We start from the raw sequence: 18,757 nt of genomic DNA on the forward strand, positions 1-18,757 counted from the left end.
GAATTACTTAAGATTATAATATGATTTGTTAGTATTAGTGGAATTAATGCTGTGCCCCTCTTCAGACACCCCTCTGCATCCCTTTCTTCACAATTAAACTATAATCTACTCACACTTATATAGTACCTTTCTAGTCTTACTGACCACTTTTAGACTACAAGTCAAATTCTAACCATATATTCATGTAGCACTTTATTCTATACAATTAAAGTACTTTATCTGCCTCACATCCATGCCCTGTTTTGAAGTTGGATTACCCAGAGGAATCCCACCAGGCACAGGGAGAACATGTGAAATCCACAGAGCCGGGATTTGAGCCAAGAACCTTCGTGCTGTGAAGGATGATGACAGCGGTAACTACTCCATAGCCATGCCATGTCACGGTCATATCAACTATCCACATGGTGATTTAATGAAGGACTCTTATTGGTATTTTACTGTGAAATACTGACAGTAAGAAAAAACTACTCATTTATTAGGATCCTTTCAGACAGTTTTCTTTAAAAGAGAATTGACTGACCCACCACTGGCCCAAAGCTCGCCATCCCACGGATGCTATGTTGGATCAAGCCTTCTGTCTATAAAGTTTGCTCTGCGTGCTTTTGAAGCTTCATGTATTAAATGTTAAATATGAATAAAAATTAAATTAAAACTTGAAACAATAAAAAAGTGAGCTTATATTTTCCTGCTGTAGTGAAATAGACTAAGAACATATAAAGACATACATACGTTACATACATACATATTATACACACAGTGCAGTGCATATATGTGCAGTGTGTATAACTAATTGCTAATTACTCTGATGTTAAACACAATTATAAAAGCAAAGTATTATTTTTTAAGTATTCATTTCTAAAGGCAGGGAGAAGAGCACTGACAGATGCGCACGGACGCCTCTCACAGCATCAAATACGTTATTACAACACAAACCATGAACCGCGCGTTTGTAATAAACTTTTACATGAGCGGGATATTCGTCCAGGTTGCTGCTCTCAAAGTTCCAGCACTGGTTACAGAGCGGACACACGCCCAAAAACAACACGACAAGAGTGACAGCGATTCAGCCTATCACCGTTTAAGGTAGGTGGGACTTCCGGTGACATTGACAAATCAGTAATGGCGACACAAGAACAACTTAAACATGTCAGCAAAACAACACCGAGGGGGAGTGAACTTATGGACAGCAGTCATATTTTGAAGAAATATTATAAAAATTTCATCTAATTATCTGCAATTTCAATCCAGCGAAAAGGTAAAACGACTAACGGTGGTTCGGTTTTGATGAATACTGAGGTGTAACTACTATTAGGAACTGCTAACTGCCCAAACTTTCTGACACGGACGCAGTTCGCTGCATGGAAACCAGAGCCAGCTAACGGGCTATGCTAGCTGACGTTAGCAGATGGCTAAGTTACCCAACGATCGAGCAAAGTGGCAGCGAAAAACGGCCGAATTTAGGGCTTTTGTGAAACCACGTGTTTATAAACGCGATACACAAGTTAAATTATGCATCTTTAAATGTTAACGAGGTCATGTCAGGTGCTCGACTTTCATCTTAACTTTGATTTTGTCTGCATATCCGTTATGGCCACCAGTTTTTTGGGGAAGCCATGATCCAATCAGAGTGGGCTCTACAGTTGATCGAGCTAACGTTACTGTAACTGTACAGGGACGGTCGGAAAACAGTGCCGCTGGTCCTCCAACAGCGTTTATCTACGTGGCGCTGATTGTTATGCATGTTTTTTGTTTTTCTTATAGGTGTTTATGACATCGCTGTGTTTTCTAACGGTGCAGATACGTTTTGCAATCACTATGCAGCTCTATAAGTCAGTCATGCTACGGCTGTTGAGACCCTGGAAATTTCTGGCTCATAGTGACACTTGTAAGCAGAACATAACGTCAGACATATGTCAGCTTCTTCTTTCTATATGAAAGAATCCTTTTATGCAGCCTCGGGTTTTATTATTCTCTGTGCAGGAGAGCTTTGCCTTTAACCCTGTGCCCTCCTCAGATTTTGCACCTCTTTCCACACCTTCGTGGACAAAAATGTACACGCACAAAATCTGCCATAAAATCCTCATACAGCAATAATTTTTCCGCGTTTTCATAAATCACCAACTTTAACCTTTTTGAAAATGAGCAAGCGTTAAATGATTTTCAGAATTTTAACCCTTTAAATGCCGGTTTAAACATTTGAACTAATGCATTTTGTTTTTACCCCCCCACACACACACACACACACACACACACACACACACACACACACAAGACGAATTATTTTCCGTATAATTGATAGAATTGGGGATACGGACATGTCAGACATCAGCAACAAGTCTGATTTGAATGGATTATATTTTTTTTGTGTAGTGCACATGTATAATCATAATCATAATCAGCATACTTTATTAATTCCTAGGGAAATTATGTGGGTTACAGTTGCTCCAGTACAGTAACATTAACAAAAAGACTAGACTATTTAACAATACAATATGTTAAGATATAATAAATAAGGAATAATACACACACAATCTGCCATAAAATCCTCATAAAGAAATATTTTTTTCTGTCTTTAATTTTTCATAAATCGCTTAATCAACTGGACTTTCTCTCAAACCCACACATACATCACATATTCAAAGCCTGGGTATTTCGGTTCATATTTGTTCATATTTCACATGTTCTGTTGTGTTTTCAGTGTTGTTGCAGTTTGCATAATAAATGTTCCCATTGATGAATTAGATGTTGTTTCACACACACATCCATACAAATCACTCTTGGGGCTCCCTGGTGGTCACAGGAATCCATAATACAACTGGCAAAAATACAAGAACTTCATGCATTGGCCTACTGTGGGGAAATGGTTGAATATGGTGAAAAATGTCAAATATCACTGCTTTTCTTCCAAATAAAATGTTGACATTACAGAATGCATGGTTTTATACTGCGATGCAGAGAGATTAAAAAGTGTTGTTTCAGTGGAAGTGAATGAGGCATTTTTGTCCACGAAGGTGTCGAGAAGGATTATCAGGCACTACACAAAAAATAATAATAATGCAATCATGTTTATAATAATAATGCTGCTGATGTTTGACATGCCCAAGACTCTAATCACCACCAATGTCCTATTCCCATACTATTTATGATATGGAAAATATTTAGTTTATTCAATAAATACTTAATAATTCCAATGTTTAAACTGGTATTTAAAGGGTTAAAATCCTGAAAATAATTTAATGTTGAAATTTTGAAAAGGGCTCAAGTTGATCAAGAGGTTCAGAAAGGGTGCAAAATGCGTAAACAGGGTATGAATGACATGTAAAAGTAAAAGACACTAAATGTCATAAATTTGACTAAATAGAAGATTTCTTGCAAAAATGCATGCCATGAACCAGAACACAGCCAAAACGATCACCATATTAAAAATGCCCGAGGAACGAAAAAGGTTAAAAATGCAGCTTGCACTTCAATTAAAATGAGATTCTTTAGACATAATCTCTAGAAAACACGTGCATTTACCCACTCAAAACATGTTATTATTGTGTTTAGAGTTTAAAAGCATATGAAATGCTCCAGAAATAAAAGCTTCTACAAAGTATCACTACACCCAAGAAAAGAGTCATGCAATAAAGAGCAGCTTCTTAGGTTATCATAATCAGGTTTAACTGTCACACAGGTGTTGAACTAACTCAGTGGCTGTTTCCGACATTCTTTTATCACATATAAACATGATTGACGTTGTTCACAAACAACAGTCAACATATTAAAATCCATCTTCTGATGGTATGTGCCTCATCTTGTTTTCATGGAATTAAAATCACATCAGTCTTGTTCTCATTTTCCTCCTCTAGCTGTCTGGTACCTTCACAGGTATTCAGTAGATGTCCGGCCCCTCAGAGACATCAGGTGGTATGTCGCATCCTGGCCCTTCACCTGGGGCGGGTATGTCCCCAGGGCCCATCTTGGGCCCCAGCCCTGGACCAGATCCCTCACCGAGCTCTGTTCACAGCATGATGGGCCCCAGCCCTGGACCGGGAACACCCAATGCACCTCATGGCATGCAGGGCCAGGGACAAAGTGATTACTCTCAGGACAGCATGTATTCTATGCATAAGGTACAGTCTGCTACAAACTATGTCGTGATGTCATTACTGCCATTGAAGTAGATATTTATATCACTCTAATGGATTCAGTTTTTTTAACATTTCGCTTTGCTCACTAATAAACTGACCAAACTAAAACAAGGAAGGGAGGAAAAATTGGGAAGAAATGAAATATTTTATTTATCCATTTTAGTATCAAATAAATATATATTAGCTTAGTGAGGGTATACGGCATTTCTGCTGTCTGATAAATTGTTACAGACATAAATAGTAAGTGTGAATTTTTGCAGTACTTTTATAATCTTTTTATACTCTTGAGTTCATGCAGTGGACTTTTGTCGTGGTATTTTTAAAGATTTTGGCAGTTTCGCAGTAGAATTACTGATGTTACTTCTGCTTAGGCAGGCAGGCGCCCACTCTTCTGTTAGGAGCACATAGACTAAAAATGTATAGTTATTAATGTTAGAAATAAAGTATTGTATGTTGTGATGATTTCCCTGTTACAGAGAGTGAAATATTATTTGTTGTTTTATATTTTTTATTATTATATGTATTCTGTTATTCTGGTTTCTTCTTTTTCTTCTGGTGTTGTCTTTAAATACTATTTTTTATAGCTTATTGATTATTTTAAATCAATTTGATCCTGTTCTATTCAATCCCAACTGTGGAACTAATAAAGGCTATCTTATCTTATCTTATCATCTTATCTTATCTTATTAATGGTTATTATTGATATGATTAGAACCATCAGTGTGCTAAATTAAATCTTAAACTGTCAGTGAGCTTTTCAAGGGCAGGACAGTATTTTTGTAGTTAATTTGTGTAGATCTTAAACATATTTTGTGTTTTCAGCCCATGGAGGGGATGAATGACAAGTCAATGGCAGAGGCAATGCACTTTGGTCACATGAAAGGTGTGGGGATGAGGTCTCTCCATAGTGGCATGGGGCCTCCACAGAGTCCTATGGACCAGCACAGCCAAGGTTTGAAAGTCCTTCAGCTCTCTAAGCAGCCCGTTTTATTAACTTAACCTCATCATCCACGTATGGTGTTAATGTTTCTCAGACATCTTCTAAATTTAAGAGTTAATATTAAACAAGGAGAAAACAGCAAGGAAATAAATAACCCAGCTTTGTATTTTCCTCTTTCTAGTGTGTTAATGATTAAATAACCTCTAAGACTCATTGGCTTTTGTTCTGATCCTGAGGGTGTGACCTAATTCTTCAAGGCTTTGATGTGTGGTTGTTTGTTTGTTTTTTTAATACTAACAATGAAACCTCCTTTCTGTCCACTTAAGGGTACATGTCTCCCCACCCATCCCCAATGGGAGTCCATGAGCACGCTTCAAGTCCCATGTCAGGAGGCGGAGGTGGACCTACACCTCCACACATGCCACCTGCCCAGTCAGGCCCTATGATGTCAATGGATCCCCAAGGAGGCATGTCCAGCATGTCCAACATGGGCCAGCAGGTGAGGGGGTCGTCTGCTTTTAGTCCAGTACAGCTGCAGCAGCTCAGAGCTCAGATTCTGGCCTACAAGATTCTGGGTCGTGGGCAGCCACTACCGGAAAACCTTCAGCTGGCTGTTCAAGGTAAAAGGAGCCTACCCACAATGCAACAGCAGCAGCAGCAGCAGCCACAACAACAGCCACAGCCGCAGCCGCAGGCACCAAGTGCCAGTCCTTACAGCAGGCCTCCAGGTAAGATACAGATTTATGTTAGTACAAACATTTTGTGGGTTTCTTTGTTGTGAAAGTCTGTGAACATTAACAAGTAAAGATAAAGAAGAATGTGAGACTGTAGTGTAGAAAGATGCCTCAGTCAAAATGAAATTAATCTAAATCTAAATTGTTTAGTTTTGGGGGATTTCTTTGCTATCAATAAAGCGACTAAAAAGCTTGAAATTGTAATTGAGCCCAGATTGAAACATTCATATATAACCTGTTTTATCTGACCGAGAACAGAGATTTGTTTAGTTAATGTTGTATTCACAGAAAAGAGGCGTGAAATAATTTTCCTTTACAGTTTAAAATTGTAATAGACCTCACTTAGACTACAGAGACCGGTTTTTGAGAAACGGTGGGGACCCATGCTGCCTTTCTTAATACAGTGAAGAGCGCCACCTAGTTTTGGGAGCTCTCTTTCTCGGCACACACACACACACACACACACACACACACACACACACACATATTTATGGATGGCACAGGGAACAGGGAGAACAGAGGACTGCCTTATATGAGGCCAAAGAGTGCTTATTTTCTTTTGTATGTATGTATGCTTGCTTTCTTTAACATGCTGTTGCTGGACATTTGTTGCTGCCCTGTGTAGTTTTGATGAGAGCGAATGCTTGTACATGTGGGCACAGTTGTATGGAGGAAGTGTGGGATGTATCACTGCTGATTAAAAATAAATACAAATTGAGTTAAAAAAAAATTGTACATACTGTTTAACTATGAAATCTGTTATTGTGTTGAAAGGTATGCCAATGGCACCTATGGGGGGTCCCCAGTCGAGTCCCTGCCCAGCCCCGGCCATGCAAGTACACAATCAAAGCACAGGACCCAAGCCTTGGACTGATGGTAAGTTTGGCTGGTGTATGTGGTAAACCTGGGCTCTGTGATTGGACCGATAACACAGGGATCTGCATGTGGCTTCACAGTCAGTCCCACTTTTCATTCTGCCCAGTCTAATCCAACGTGCAGTGCCCAACAGATTTTTCTGAATGACTCATTTTTCTGTCAAATGGCTTAAAGCAGGTAGATCCCCTAACGCTACGTCCACACTAGCCCGGATAAATTTGAAAACGGCGTTTTCGTCTGAAAGCGCTCCGCGTCCACACTAGCGTTTTCAGTCGTTCTCACAGAGTTGTGCGTCCACATTAAAACGCCAAAATTTGAAAACGGCGTTTTCGTCGAAAGCTCGGCGTCCACCGCTTAGCGGACGCCCAGTACGTTCCAGTACTGTTCATGCATGAAACGCAAGCCGATTCGACCTGCCTCATTTCTGTCTGCTGTTTATTTACTTTCCGGCTCTTTGAAACGTTGCGGCAAAATGTCGAGGAAAAGCACCGAGTTTTTTAAATGCACTAACAATGAGGTGGAGTTGTTGCTGCGAGTAACACAAAAGTACAAAGTTGCAAAAGCGAGTGAGAGTTAAAGAATTTGAAGAAAAGCTATCTGGAGCATGTACAGACTGATATTAACCTTTAATAGGCTGTCAAAGCTGAGAGCAAACAAAACAGCTGCTGTGTAATGCCCTCCACTCATTTAGTTTAATTGGTCACATGACTGTATCACATGACTAAAATGTGTCATCGTTTTCGAAAAGGCTCCGGGTTCGCTGTCCACACTGCGATGTGAAAACTGCGTTTTCAAATGTATCAGCTTTGGGGAGCGTTTTCAAAACGCTGCGTTTTCCTTGACTGAAAATGCCGTCTCAGTGTGGACGGGAGGCCAAAACGGGGAAAAAGATGTGTTTATAAAACGAAAACGTATTAGTGTGGACATGGCCTAAAACTTCATTACAGCAGGTAAAGGTGAAGAGAATAATGGTGCATTAGTACTGAAAGAAAATATGACAAGAAGATGAGATATTCAGAATTAATAGTAACACAGTCATAAATTAAAACAGATACAGAACTAAAAAAATGTCATCTTCCCTGTAGTCAGTTTAAAATTGAACAAATAGAGAAATGAATCTGTCAGAAACATGAGAAGCTCAGAGCGATCTTTCTGACAGCTGATTGGTCCCAGGTGAGGTTTAGAGTGAGGACACGCTTTCCTCTGTCATGAGCTCTGGGTTGTGTTGGTCAGTTAACCTTGTATGAGAAACAGAAAAATTGACCTGCTGAAGCCAAAGGGGAAAAAATCCATAATGATGTGTGTAAGTTCAGGTTGTCTGTAAACACACAGGTGCATTTACTGAACTGAGAAAACCCTGGTTAATCTGCGTGTGCGATAATTTGGTATTTAGAAACAATTCCCAGTGTAGACATCTTTACTGACAGTATTTTTGCCTAACGTATCCGGTTCATCCCTTTAGGGTCATCACAGTGGATCCATCTCACCCTCCTTTCCTCTGCACCCTCTTCTCTCACACCGATGATCTGCTCATCTTCTCTAACTACATCTGTAAACTTTTTCTTTGGCCTGAAAACTTTCTTGTGTCTTTAAAATTCTTTGTCCAGCCTATTTACTCTCTCTCCTCTGTAGATGTTCAGACCATGTCATCTCCAAAGACCCAGGCTGAGCTGTCCCTCTGATGTGCTCATTTCTAAATTACTTCCACCGACATCTTTGTAGCAGGTCACTCACATCTTGTAAACCTTCCTTTTCACTCTTGCCTCTGTCTTTGCTCTCCAGGCCAGTGTCCTGAAAATCAAACCATTGCACAGAAGCAGCTCACTCCTGTTGCTAGTGGTCGCCCATCTCCTGCACCACCTCAGGCCTCTGCTGTGCCAGCTGGGCCCATGCCAGGCAGTTCGGGGACCCCTCAGCCTCCTGGGCAGCAGGGGTCCGTAATGCTCCCGATACAGCACAAGCAGAACCGCATCACGCCTATCCAGAAGCCCCAGGGCTTGGACCCAGTGGGAATCCTGCAGGAGAGAGAATACAGGTAGACACATTGACGTATTCATCAGTGGTCTCACAATAGTGCATGCAAAAACTTCACATCTACACAACTCATCACATTAAAGAATGAACTGTGTGTTTGAAATCAGTGGCAAAGGAAAGTTTGAAGATGAATTTATGTGTTGAGGTCAAACTGCTGCACATAACAAACTGCATTGTTCTGCATACATTCTTTTCACCTGAAATGAATTTAAGTCACATATCCAAAAATTGACTGTGACATGAAGACTTGCGAGCAGAGTCTGCGAGCGTTTGACGAGGGTTAAGGTTCCAAGCTTTACCCGTATGAATATGATAATGTGAGAAACACTTTGTGGTGGAGCCCCTATGGCCTTTCTTAAAGGTGTCTCGCATGCTCAATCACAACTCACTGTTATCCCCGCAGGCTGTGTATTTTTCTAAAAACAAAGATTGCCGAAGGAGACGTCGGGAAGTCTCCACAGACCTTAATCTTGCTTTGGCCCTAAGGCTTGTTTTTCTCTCCATAAAGTTGATGTTGTTTTGATGATCTCTTCTTCACTTCTACACTTGACCGAGCTGCGTTGGTTTAGACGTGATTAGAGAGACTTGTCCTCAGTCCACCTTGTTTGTCCAGTGAATACATTATGAAATACTGTGCCTCTCACAGTGTTGTGGAACAGCGCTGCATTATTGGTTGTGTTATGTAGTAATACGTTATAAATATACTCCTGAGGCTGTTGAATAATCAAAACAACTTTAGATCTTATTGATTGAATGCAGTTTCCCTCAGAAAGCTACCTGATGATACTACTAAATAAGTAAACAGCTCACAGTGTAGCTGCACCATGGATGTGTGAAGAGGACCAGAACTTGCACTGCAGGCAACCCACCACCCAGAGATACAGGGGAAAAAACTTTCAGTAAGACTATGCAAAACTTGCAGGTTTTATGGTTTAGTTGGACCCAGAGTGTCACCAATCATCTGTGTTAACATGCACCAAAGAAGCTAAAGAAACACTTGGAAACTAGACCTTAAGCCTGAAAGATGCTTATTGAGCAAACAGTCAGTATGCACCTGAGGCAATGAGACCATGTGTTGGTGGAGGCAGGCTATATACAGTTCTAATGAAGGTGCTAGGTTCAGATGTTCCAGATGTGCTATGAAAAGTGCTTACATTTAAAAAAAAATCAGCAACAGTTCAGTTAACATGGAGGATTCTTTCTGCAGATATGAATACAGGCGCGCCTTAGCGTTTTGATCGCACTTGTGTTGTGATGGAAGAAATCTTTACCAGGATTAAAATGTGTCCATCTGAATATTAGATAATATGAATCACATTCTGTGGCCTTAACAGCTGACAGGTCTCACGTCAAATGGATATATCACCATCGTCCAAATTTCCAATGATGTAAATACCTGACAGCATGTGGTGGACAAATGCCTCAATAAAACACTGTATGTATGTCCAGTGTATTGCAGTTTAACCAAATGTCTCCGTAATGTCTCTCAGGCTGCAGGCTCGGATTGCACATCGAATCCAGGAACTGGAAAGTCTGCCAGGCTCGCTGCCTCCGGACCTCAGGACTAAAGCCACAGTGGAGCTCAAGGCTCTGCGTCTGCTCAACTTCCAGCGACAGGTACGCGACAGCTGCAGCGTTTCATGTTTCACGTGACTGCATCAATGTAAATGCATAACTGCAGCGGCTCGTAGTTGAGAGGAAAGGGTTCACTTTTGTTATCACTGGAAGTTCATCGGATCACCTGCCGTGTGAGTGTGTGCGGCGCTTTTATCGATAAATCCACACTGGGCTCGTTTGCTGCTTAGGTATTCTTAGAACGGAGATGTCATTTCTACTGAGTTATGTTAAAGGTACATGCACATACAGAGTTTGGAGTTCTTACCCTCAGTCAACAAAAGACATTCATCCATGTAAAGATACATTTGTTTGGCTGGGTTTTATTGTGGTTTTGGTTTATCAACAGTTTCATAATTCTTAATTTCTCTTATGCAGTCGTGCTTTCTAATGAAGTGGACCAGCCCTGTTTTTAAAGGAAGCTCATTCAATCATGCAAAAGTTTAAATAAAGTCAAATTGTTCATTTTAAGCCATTTGATAATACAATAGTGCCTCAAGCTGCAGTTTATGCACTATTTTCAACTCATGTACTCAATGTGTACTTTATAGATACAGGTTAGATTAGATCACTTTAGAGTTTGATGTTTTGACCCGTCGATGAATATCCCAGCTGAGGCAGGACGTCGTGGCCTGTATGAGACGAGACACGACCCTGGAGACGGCCCTCAACTCAAAGGCTTACCGGCGTAGTAAGCGGCAGACGCTGAGGGAGGCACGCATGACCGAGAAGCTGGAGAAGCAGCAGAAGCTCGAGCAGGAAAAGAAGCGCAGGCAGAAACATCAGGTGAGTCACACCAGAGTCCATGTAACAACCCACAGAGGTGGGGTTGGAAACAGCACTTATTATATCATTTGTTTATATCTTATTGTTGTTCTTGTAAAAACTGCAGTACCATAGAAATCATAAAAAGTATTCATGACAATTTTTGGTTAAAAAAACAAAACTCTACCGTCTCATTTCCTGCAGTCAAAACAAATACAACAAAAGCAATCAGAAAACTGTCAACAGTGCGACGGCATCCAGCAGGTCCTCCGTGTGAAAGCTGATGACAAGCTGACAGGAAGGAAAACTCATGTGGTGTCAGGGTTGTGTCTGCAGTGACGAGAACAGAAACAAAAACTTGTGACTTGTTTTTCAGGAATATCTCAACAGCATCCTCCAACATGCCAAGGACTTCAAAGAGTATCACCGCTCAGTGTCCGGTAAGATGCAGAAGCTCACCAGAGCCATCGCCACCTGGCACACCAACACGGAGCGTGAGCAGAAGAAGGAGACGGAGAGAATCGAGAAGGAGAGGATGAGGAGACTCATGGTGAGGAGCGCCAAACCAAGATAAATCTTTTTGGAAGTCATGTGTTTTAATAAATGCTCAAAGCAAAAGTTACAGATATACAGGCTGATTATTGACTATACTGGCTACAAGCATATCACAGCTTATGGTAAACGTGTTTGTTGCCAGCAAATAAAGGATCTGGGCCTTCCTAAAGCCTGCTGAGCTTGGACCAGCCTGCTGGTGCTGTTCTTATGATGCCAGTTGTTGCCACTGAGCTCGGTGTTGGCTTGACACACTTAGACATCTGTCTAAATGTTGCTCTCTGCATCTGTATAAGAAATGCCCCCAAATGCACAAAGCAGACCAAAACTGAACCTTTAAGAATGAGTATTTAGTTTGGGTGATGGTCTCAGTGAGAAGCAGGATGTGACTGTCCACTCGTTTTCCGCTGCTCTCATTCTTCTCTGGTGTCTGATTTCATTCCGACTCATTAAATCAGAGCTGGAGTTTGTCAGCTAAATAATAGCACATGATACAAACGTCCACAGTGTCGTGCTGCGACTCTGCGTTCCTGTTTCGCACTTCTCAGCCCCCCACTCGGCTGCCAGCGCTGTTAGTGCTGCTGAGCCCTCATTACATGCATGACTGAAGAGAAGAGACACTGTAAAAGTATCTTATGATACAGACAGTAGAGGACTTTGAGACAGTTCACAGCTAGGGGCACTGGTGTGCAAATACACGATTTAGCCGTTTAGAGTCTATTTATTAGTTTTTTTAAATTATTATTAAAAGCACGTTTTGTACAGGAGCTATTTGTAGTCATAATAATAATTAAAGATCCTAAAGGTTAAACTGGCGACTATATGAGTGCCGTGGAGTTTATTTGTAATTCTGTCCTGTTGTTATAATGGGTCATTTACACTTTATTCTCAAACTGATTTTCAAATACCGTTAAAGCAGCTCTCGTCTTTAATTTGATGTCACTTTGGCTCATCCAGGCAGAAGACGAGGAAGGGTACCGAAAACTAATCGATCAAAAGAAAGACAAGCGTCTGGCCTACTTGCTGCAGCAGACGGATGAATATGTGGCCAACCTCACCACCCTGGTGTATGAACACAAAGCTGCTCAGGCTGCCAGGGAGAAGAAGAGGAGACGGAAGAGAAAGAAGGTAGGAGGACGAAGGTCAAGTGTTTGCTCTGTGCAGCACTCAACTTCAAACAAACATAAACACAATAAAGTGGCTGTTGCTGGATATGTGGGCTGCTCTGGGATCAGCACTGTCATTTAAACATGACATGAATTAGTCATATTCAGTTCAGGGCAGTTTGTTTGCTCTTCTCTGAGAGTTCTCAAATGCTCCTGAGTAAATTATTTCACTACAACTACACTCACTGACCACTTTGTTAAGTACACCAGTTCAACTGTGCATTAATGCTCATGTTGCAGTAACTCAGTGTGTCCGGCCACGCAGGCCAAGACAACCTGCTGAAGTTCAAACTGAGAGTTAGCTCAGGGTCAAGGACAAATGGGGATTTAAGTGCCGTTGAATGTGGCGTGGTGGTTGGTATTTCAGAAACTGCTGATCTGCTGATTTTCCCAGAGAATGTTCTGGAAAAGAAAAAATATCCAGTGAGCAGCAGTTCTCTGGGTGAATGCCTTGTCGATGCCAGAGGTCAGAGGTGAATGGCCTGACTGCTTCAGGCTGATAGGACAGAAACAGTAAGACAAATAACCACTCACTGCATACAAGGTATGCAGAAGAGCATCTCTGAATGGGCGACATGTCAAACCTCCACCGCAGCACGAGACCACTCGTGTAAGCTAAGAACAGGAAATTACAGCTCACAGGATGAACAACAGCAGATTGGATAAATGTTACCTGGCCCGATGAGTTTTGATTTCTGCTCTGATATTCAGACTGTAGGGTCCGAATTTGCAGTAAACATTTTGAAACCATCCTGCCTATGAACGAGTCAGGCTCATTCATAAAACCCCCCCCCCACACCCTACCTATTGTGGCTGACCACGTCCATCCCTTTGTGATAACGGTGTACCCGTCTTCTGAATCTGCTTCCAGCAGGATAACGTGTCACAAAGCTGCCTTACAGTAGTTTCTTGAACATGAAGAGTTCACCTTATTCAGTCATTCTACACAGTAACCAGAGTCATGGATGTGCAGCAGCTCTGTGATGCTGTCACACACAGTATGGACCAAACTCTGTGAGGACTGTTTCCTGCTCCTTGTTGAATTAAGCAGTTCAGAGGGCAAAAAGGGGATCCATCCTAGTGCCAGCAATGTGTACCTAATAAAGTGTCATGTGAGTGTACAATAGGTAAACTCAGAGCACCTCAGTTCCCATTCCCTTTAACAGGCTCATGGTAAAAAAACACACCTATTATTATTATTATTCTTATTATTATTATTGTTATTATTATCAGTGTTTTGAATATCCAGCTTTGATATGAGTCAGTGTTTTGAAGAAAATGCCCTCTGATTGGTTGATGTGTTATTTATGTAGAAGGTGGATGGCGATGGTGAAGGCACGAGCGCAATTGGGCCTGATGGAGAGGTGAGTTACTGTTCATGTTAAATGTAAAAAAATATGTTTTTATTTGATGTGCAGGTAACCTCGAGTTTACTGAACGCCACCTTATTGTTTAACATGATTGACACTCTGCAGCTTACCTGCTCAGGACTGAACTGCAGACAGAGTTGGTGCTGAGACGTGACAGCAGTGGACATTTTTTGTGGAGACTAAAAGCAGCAATAAAATCACATGAATTCTGCACTTATGTTCAACAGGTGGACACAAACATGAATGAGTGACAGTCGTACTGATGGATGTGTAAATAATCAGCTGTCGAAAATCAGTTACTGCTGTTTCAAAGAGTTCTTCAGGGTTCACATCCCCCCGATGGAGACAGATGTTCGCTTTTTGTCCTCTGAATAGGTTTAACTTTCAAAATTAGTAACACTGATAATTATTCCTCTCATGCATTTGCTGAGTCTTTTATTGCAACTGCTACAAAATCCAACCTACTCTGACAGAAAAAAGAAATAAATAAGGAGCAGAACAAACAAACAGTAATTATCCATTGAGAGGCAGACTGCACCCTGGGCGATTGTACAACAGAGGCATGTTGTAAACAGGCCTCCGAAAGCAAAAAGGCGTCTGTGCTGTTTGTTTGTTTGCAGTCGTAACTTTCCACACTTTTTAATCATGTTCCTCACCTCTGTGTGCTCCAGGAGCTCAGGCTGAACTTGGCAGGTTTGGAAGAAGCTCTCATTGATGTCATAGGGGTTGTTTACCTCTAAAGGGATCTTTGGAGGTCTGAAAGTTTGGTTCATGTTGCGTTTTATTAGCCTAATTTTTTTCCAGTGAAAATAATTTATAAATTAATTAATAAACAAAAGCTTTTGAATTGCCTGTATAATTTTATGTTTTATAGGTTTTGTTTAATTGGGATTATGGAAGTAATAAAAAGTGTTTTATATTCATTATATGCAGTCGTAAAAGCAGCAGAAGCTCAGGTTACATCAGCGGTGGCTGATGAAAGTGAAGCTTTGTGGTTTGTGGCTCTCATTTCTAAATGGATCTGAAGATCTATATCAGACTTTGATCAATATCAAAGTCCGCCGCTCATCTTAAAAACTTAACAGCTCATATCTTTTCAAAAAAGTTAAAAGACTAAAGTTTGAACAAGAGTTCAGATTTGTTTATGCATGTTGCTTCTTGTGTTTCCTTTGTCCTGTAGCCAATGGATGAAAGCAGCCAGATGAGTGAGCTGCCTGTCAAAGTGATTCAGACTGAGACCGGGAAAGTTTTGCAGGGAACCGAGGCCCCAAAATCCAGCCAACTGGAGGCTTGGCTCGAGATGAACCCCGGGTGAGTTGCATAGCACTGTTGTCGGCTTCTGATCTCTTTGAAATGAAACTGTTTGACACTCCAAGATTGTGCTGGTGGCAGTCTTTGTGTGTTGGGCCACGGTGGCTCGTAATGCTCACACAGACTGCATTTTGTAACGCCAAGAACAAAACTTATCAGAATCAATTCCAGGAAAATTCTTTCAAGTCAAGTTGCTATTTTTCAGTGTTCAATTGCAAAGTGGAGAGAAGCGTTGCACTACTCTTTTTGCAGTGTTCATTTGCAAAGGTTTGTGAAGAGAAAAGAACGGCACAACATAGGAATTTCAGAGACTGGATCTTAGTATCCCCATCAGGTCAATAAACGGTGTGCGTCCAGTAACTTGAGAAGGAAGTCACCTCGGATTTTGAAGTTGATACCAAGGCATTTGATGAATTCATGCGTTTTTATGTATGACAATGTTGAGCCAAAAGTAAGCCCCAGGAATTTTGGGCAACATACCGATCCGGAATTTCAGATGGATGCCATGGGTGCCTCATCGTAGCATGTCGGCAAGCAGTGTGATCTTAGTGATAGAGGAAAGCGGAAGGTGTGTGTATTTGTAGCCTCACTAGCAATCCAGCATTTCATCTCCGAGGAAGTTATCCCAGAGAAGTAAAGCAAGTGTGTAAGTTCATCTCTGAATGTTTGTAAAGCGTACCTCACGTTAAGCTTAACAACCGATATATGGAGCGAGGTCGTGAAACTGTTTAACGATCAGAGGTCGCGAGTCCGTCTCTCTTCTTTGTTTTCTTTGCACCAGAAAGAGGAAACCAGCGGCTGAACAACAGCAGCACGTTTAACCTTGATAAGCTGTCGTTAGTAACTTAGACCAGGAAGTCACCTGCAGGGGCGGATCTAGCAAAGTTTGAAGTTGATACCAGTCTTTTCATCCTAGCTTTTAATAAATAATTATCTGAATTGATAGTTTTAATCTGATGTAAAATGTATAGAAGTCCATTACTGTATATAGTTACTGTAAGCTGTACTTTTTCCTTTGGGAAAGTACCATCTGTCCAGTCGGTGTAGAAGAAAATGTTGAATCCAAATTTTTTTTCAGCATCAAATTAAAGTTGCCCCAGGTGGAATTTTGGGACATTTTCTAAGTACTCTTTAAAAACAGAATAGGGAGGATCAGGTTTGTTTATTAGATTGATCCAATGTATTTTTTTTTTTTACAGGCATTGATGAAACTTGATATAATCAAACATTCACCAGTGATTAAAAACACACTATATTGATTTAGTAGATTTTTTGGTACATTTTGTAATACAAAATACATTTTTTAGGCTTGCATTTTATATCAAAAATATAATAAAAGTAATGGGTGGTCAAAATATTAGCCCTATGTGAATGTTTGCTTTCAAAACACTGAGAGTAATTAACCAATCAGCTTTGAAACCACATCTGTGCGGTCAATTGGCTTCCTAACAACATTCAATCAGCATAAAAAGGGTCCAAGGAACAGGGCACACATGAGAGGAGCTACTCTTACTGACCATTGCCAAAGACAAAGGAAATAATTCTGGAGCTCAGAAAAAAGATAGCAGAGGCTCATGATAAGGGGCAAGGCTACATTGCCATTTCCAAGCAATTCACAGTGTCTAGAACTGCTGTATGTTGCATCATTGCCAAGTACAAGGAGACAAATTCTGTAAGAAGCAAACCTGGTCGTGGCTGTAAGCACAATATTTCAAGAACTCTGGAGAGGAAAATAGTCACAGATGTCAGCAAGGAGCCCCGGACATCTGCCAAGACGATTGTTACTGACCTGGCCTCTTCTGGAGTTGATGTTTCAAGGAACACAGTTGTGACGGCTCTTCATCGTGGTGGACTTCAGGGGCATCGTCCCAGAAGAACCCCTCTACTCAAAGAGCGGCACATCACAGCCCGACTGAGGTTTGCCCATGAACATTTGAAAGGTAAGGCTGAGTTCTGGACGTCTGTGCTGTGATCTGATGAGAATAAACTGGAACTGTTTCAGCACATGGTTGTTGCTTATGTTTGGTGAAGAAAGGCACAGGCCTTCAACCCCAGGGACACAGTTGGGAACATCATGCTGTGAGGCTGTTTTCCAGGGAGCCTTGTTTGGTTGCATGGCATCATGAGAAAAGAAATTATGTTGACATTTTGAAGGAGAATATCTGCTCATAGCCTAGGCTTAGGTCGTCGCTGGGTCTTCCAAAAAGACAATGACCCAAAGCATACATCAAAATTAGTCCAACAGTTCCTCAAGGATACCAAAACCAAGATCCTGGAGTGGACCGCACAGAGCACAGACCTCAATCCTATTGAGAATCTGTGGCGAGTGCTCAAAGTGAATGTCCATGCTGGGAAAGCATTCAATTTGGACCAGCTAGAACAATTTGCAATAGAGGAATGGGCCAAAATCCCCCAGGAGGCCTGTGCCAACCTAGTAAAGAGCTACTCTAAGAGATTGTTGTCAGTTGTGGCTCAGAAAGTGTACAGTATTGACTATTAATGGTCTCATTTTTGCCCTTTCTTGTTTCAACTTGGTGTATCAATAAAATATCCTAATTAAACTTAGTGGAAACAGATACACTATACAAAACAAAGACTTGTTAATGGTCATTTTCACACTTAAATCAAGAGTGTTCTCTAATTTCACAACGGGAGCTAATAATTTTGGCCTCGACTGTAGCTATTCCACCTGACACTGCAGTCCATGAAAACACATCAAACTACACTCGCTGTGTTCCCTCTGGTCTTCATCAGCACACAGAACTTGTCCATGTTATCATTAAAATACCCGTCGTTTTCTCCGTAGCACCTCCAGGATTGCAGGTGTCGCTCTGTGCAGCAGAACCGTGAGCACGATCAGGTGGAAAACATTCGTCATTGCCAAGAACACCAAGAGGAGAAAATCCAATTTGACTTTACACGACTTTAAAACAAAAAGCAGCAGTTTCTTCTTCAGTTAAATTATACTGAGCAAGAAAAATCATAAAACAGCATGGCCTGCTGCAACAGGCAGACAGTTAACAAGGCAGAACAATTACTTAATTAATAACATTAGCTAAAATGTTTTAGATTTGTAAATAATATTTAATAAAACTAGGAAACGTAGTGAGTTTTGAAATTCTCCTTCCACACTCTGATGATATTAATATTCTGAATATCAATATCCCCGAATCAGCACATCTCCTTCATATTTAAACATGTTTATAGTGTGAATCTTTTACTTGCTCTGTTTATTTATTTATTAATAAACTCTTTTCACTGT

At 41.0% G+C, this 18,757-nt stretch overlaps 1 protein-coding gene across 2 annotated transcripts in view; it reads left to right on the top strand.

Moving 5' to 3' along the window:
• The first annotated feature begins 1,109 nt into the window (after nucleotides 1-1,109).
• Nucleotides 1,110-18,757, top strand: part of smarca2 (SWI/SNF related, matrix associated, actin dependent regulator of chromatin, subfamily a, member 2) — a 58,808-nt gene continuing 41,160 nt past the window's right edge. Inside the window, exons 1-12 of one of the 2 annotated variants that reach the window (XM_031756574.2) lie at nucleotides 1,110-1,255; nucleotides 3,852-4,115; nucleotides 4,956-5,085; nucleotides 5,400-5,801; nucleotides 6,582-6,683; nucleotides 8,466-8,718; nucleotides 10,208-10,334; nucleotides 10,944-11,117; nucleotides 11,473-11,646; nucleotides 12,606-12,776; nucleotides 14,128-14,178; nucleotides 15,365-15,495. In XM_031756574.2, the coding sequence (XP_031612434.1) occupies nucleotides 3,882-4,115; nucleotides 4,956-5,085; nucleotides 5,400-5,801; nucleotides 6,582-6,683; nucleotides 8,466-8,718; nucleotides 10,208-10,334; nucleotides 10,944-11,117; nucleotides 11,473-11,646; nucleotides 12,606-12,776; nucleotides 14,128-14,178; nucleotides 15,365-15,495 (1,949 nt within the window). In that variant the 5' untranslated portion in view covers nucleotides 1,110-1,255; nucleotides 3,852-3,881. Of the gene's footprint in view, nucleotides 1,256-3,851; nucleotides 4,116-4,955; nucleotides 5,086-5,399; nucleotides 5,802-6,581; nucleotides 6,684-8,465; nucleotides 8,719-10,207; nucleotides 10,335-10,943; nucleotides 11,118-11,472; nucleotides 11,647-12,605; nucleotides 12,777-14,127; nucleotides 14,179-15,364; nucleotides 15,496-16,838; nucleotides 17,436-18,757 lie in introns of those variants that run through there. The other variant, XM_039621144.1, reaches the window with a different exon arrangement.

This window comes from Oreochromis aureus, linkage group 12, assembly GCF_013358895.1.
Source record: "Oreochromis aureus strain Israel breed Guangdong linkage group 12, ZZ_aureus, whole genome shotgun sequence".
NCBI classification, from domain to species: Eukaryota; Metazoa; Chordata; class Actinopteri; order Cichliformes; family Cichlidae; genus Oreochromis; species Oreochromis aureus.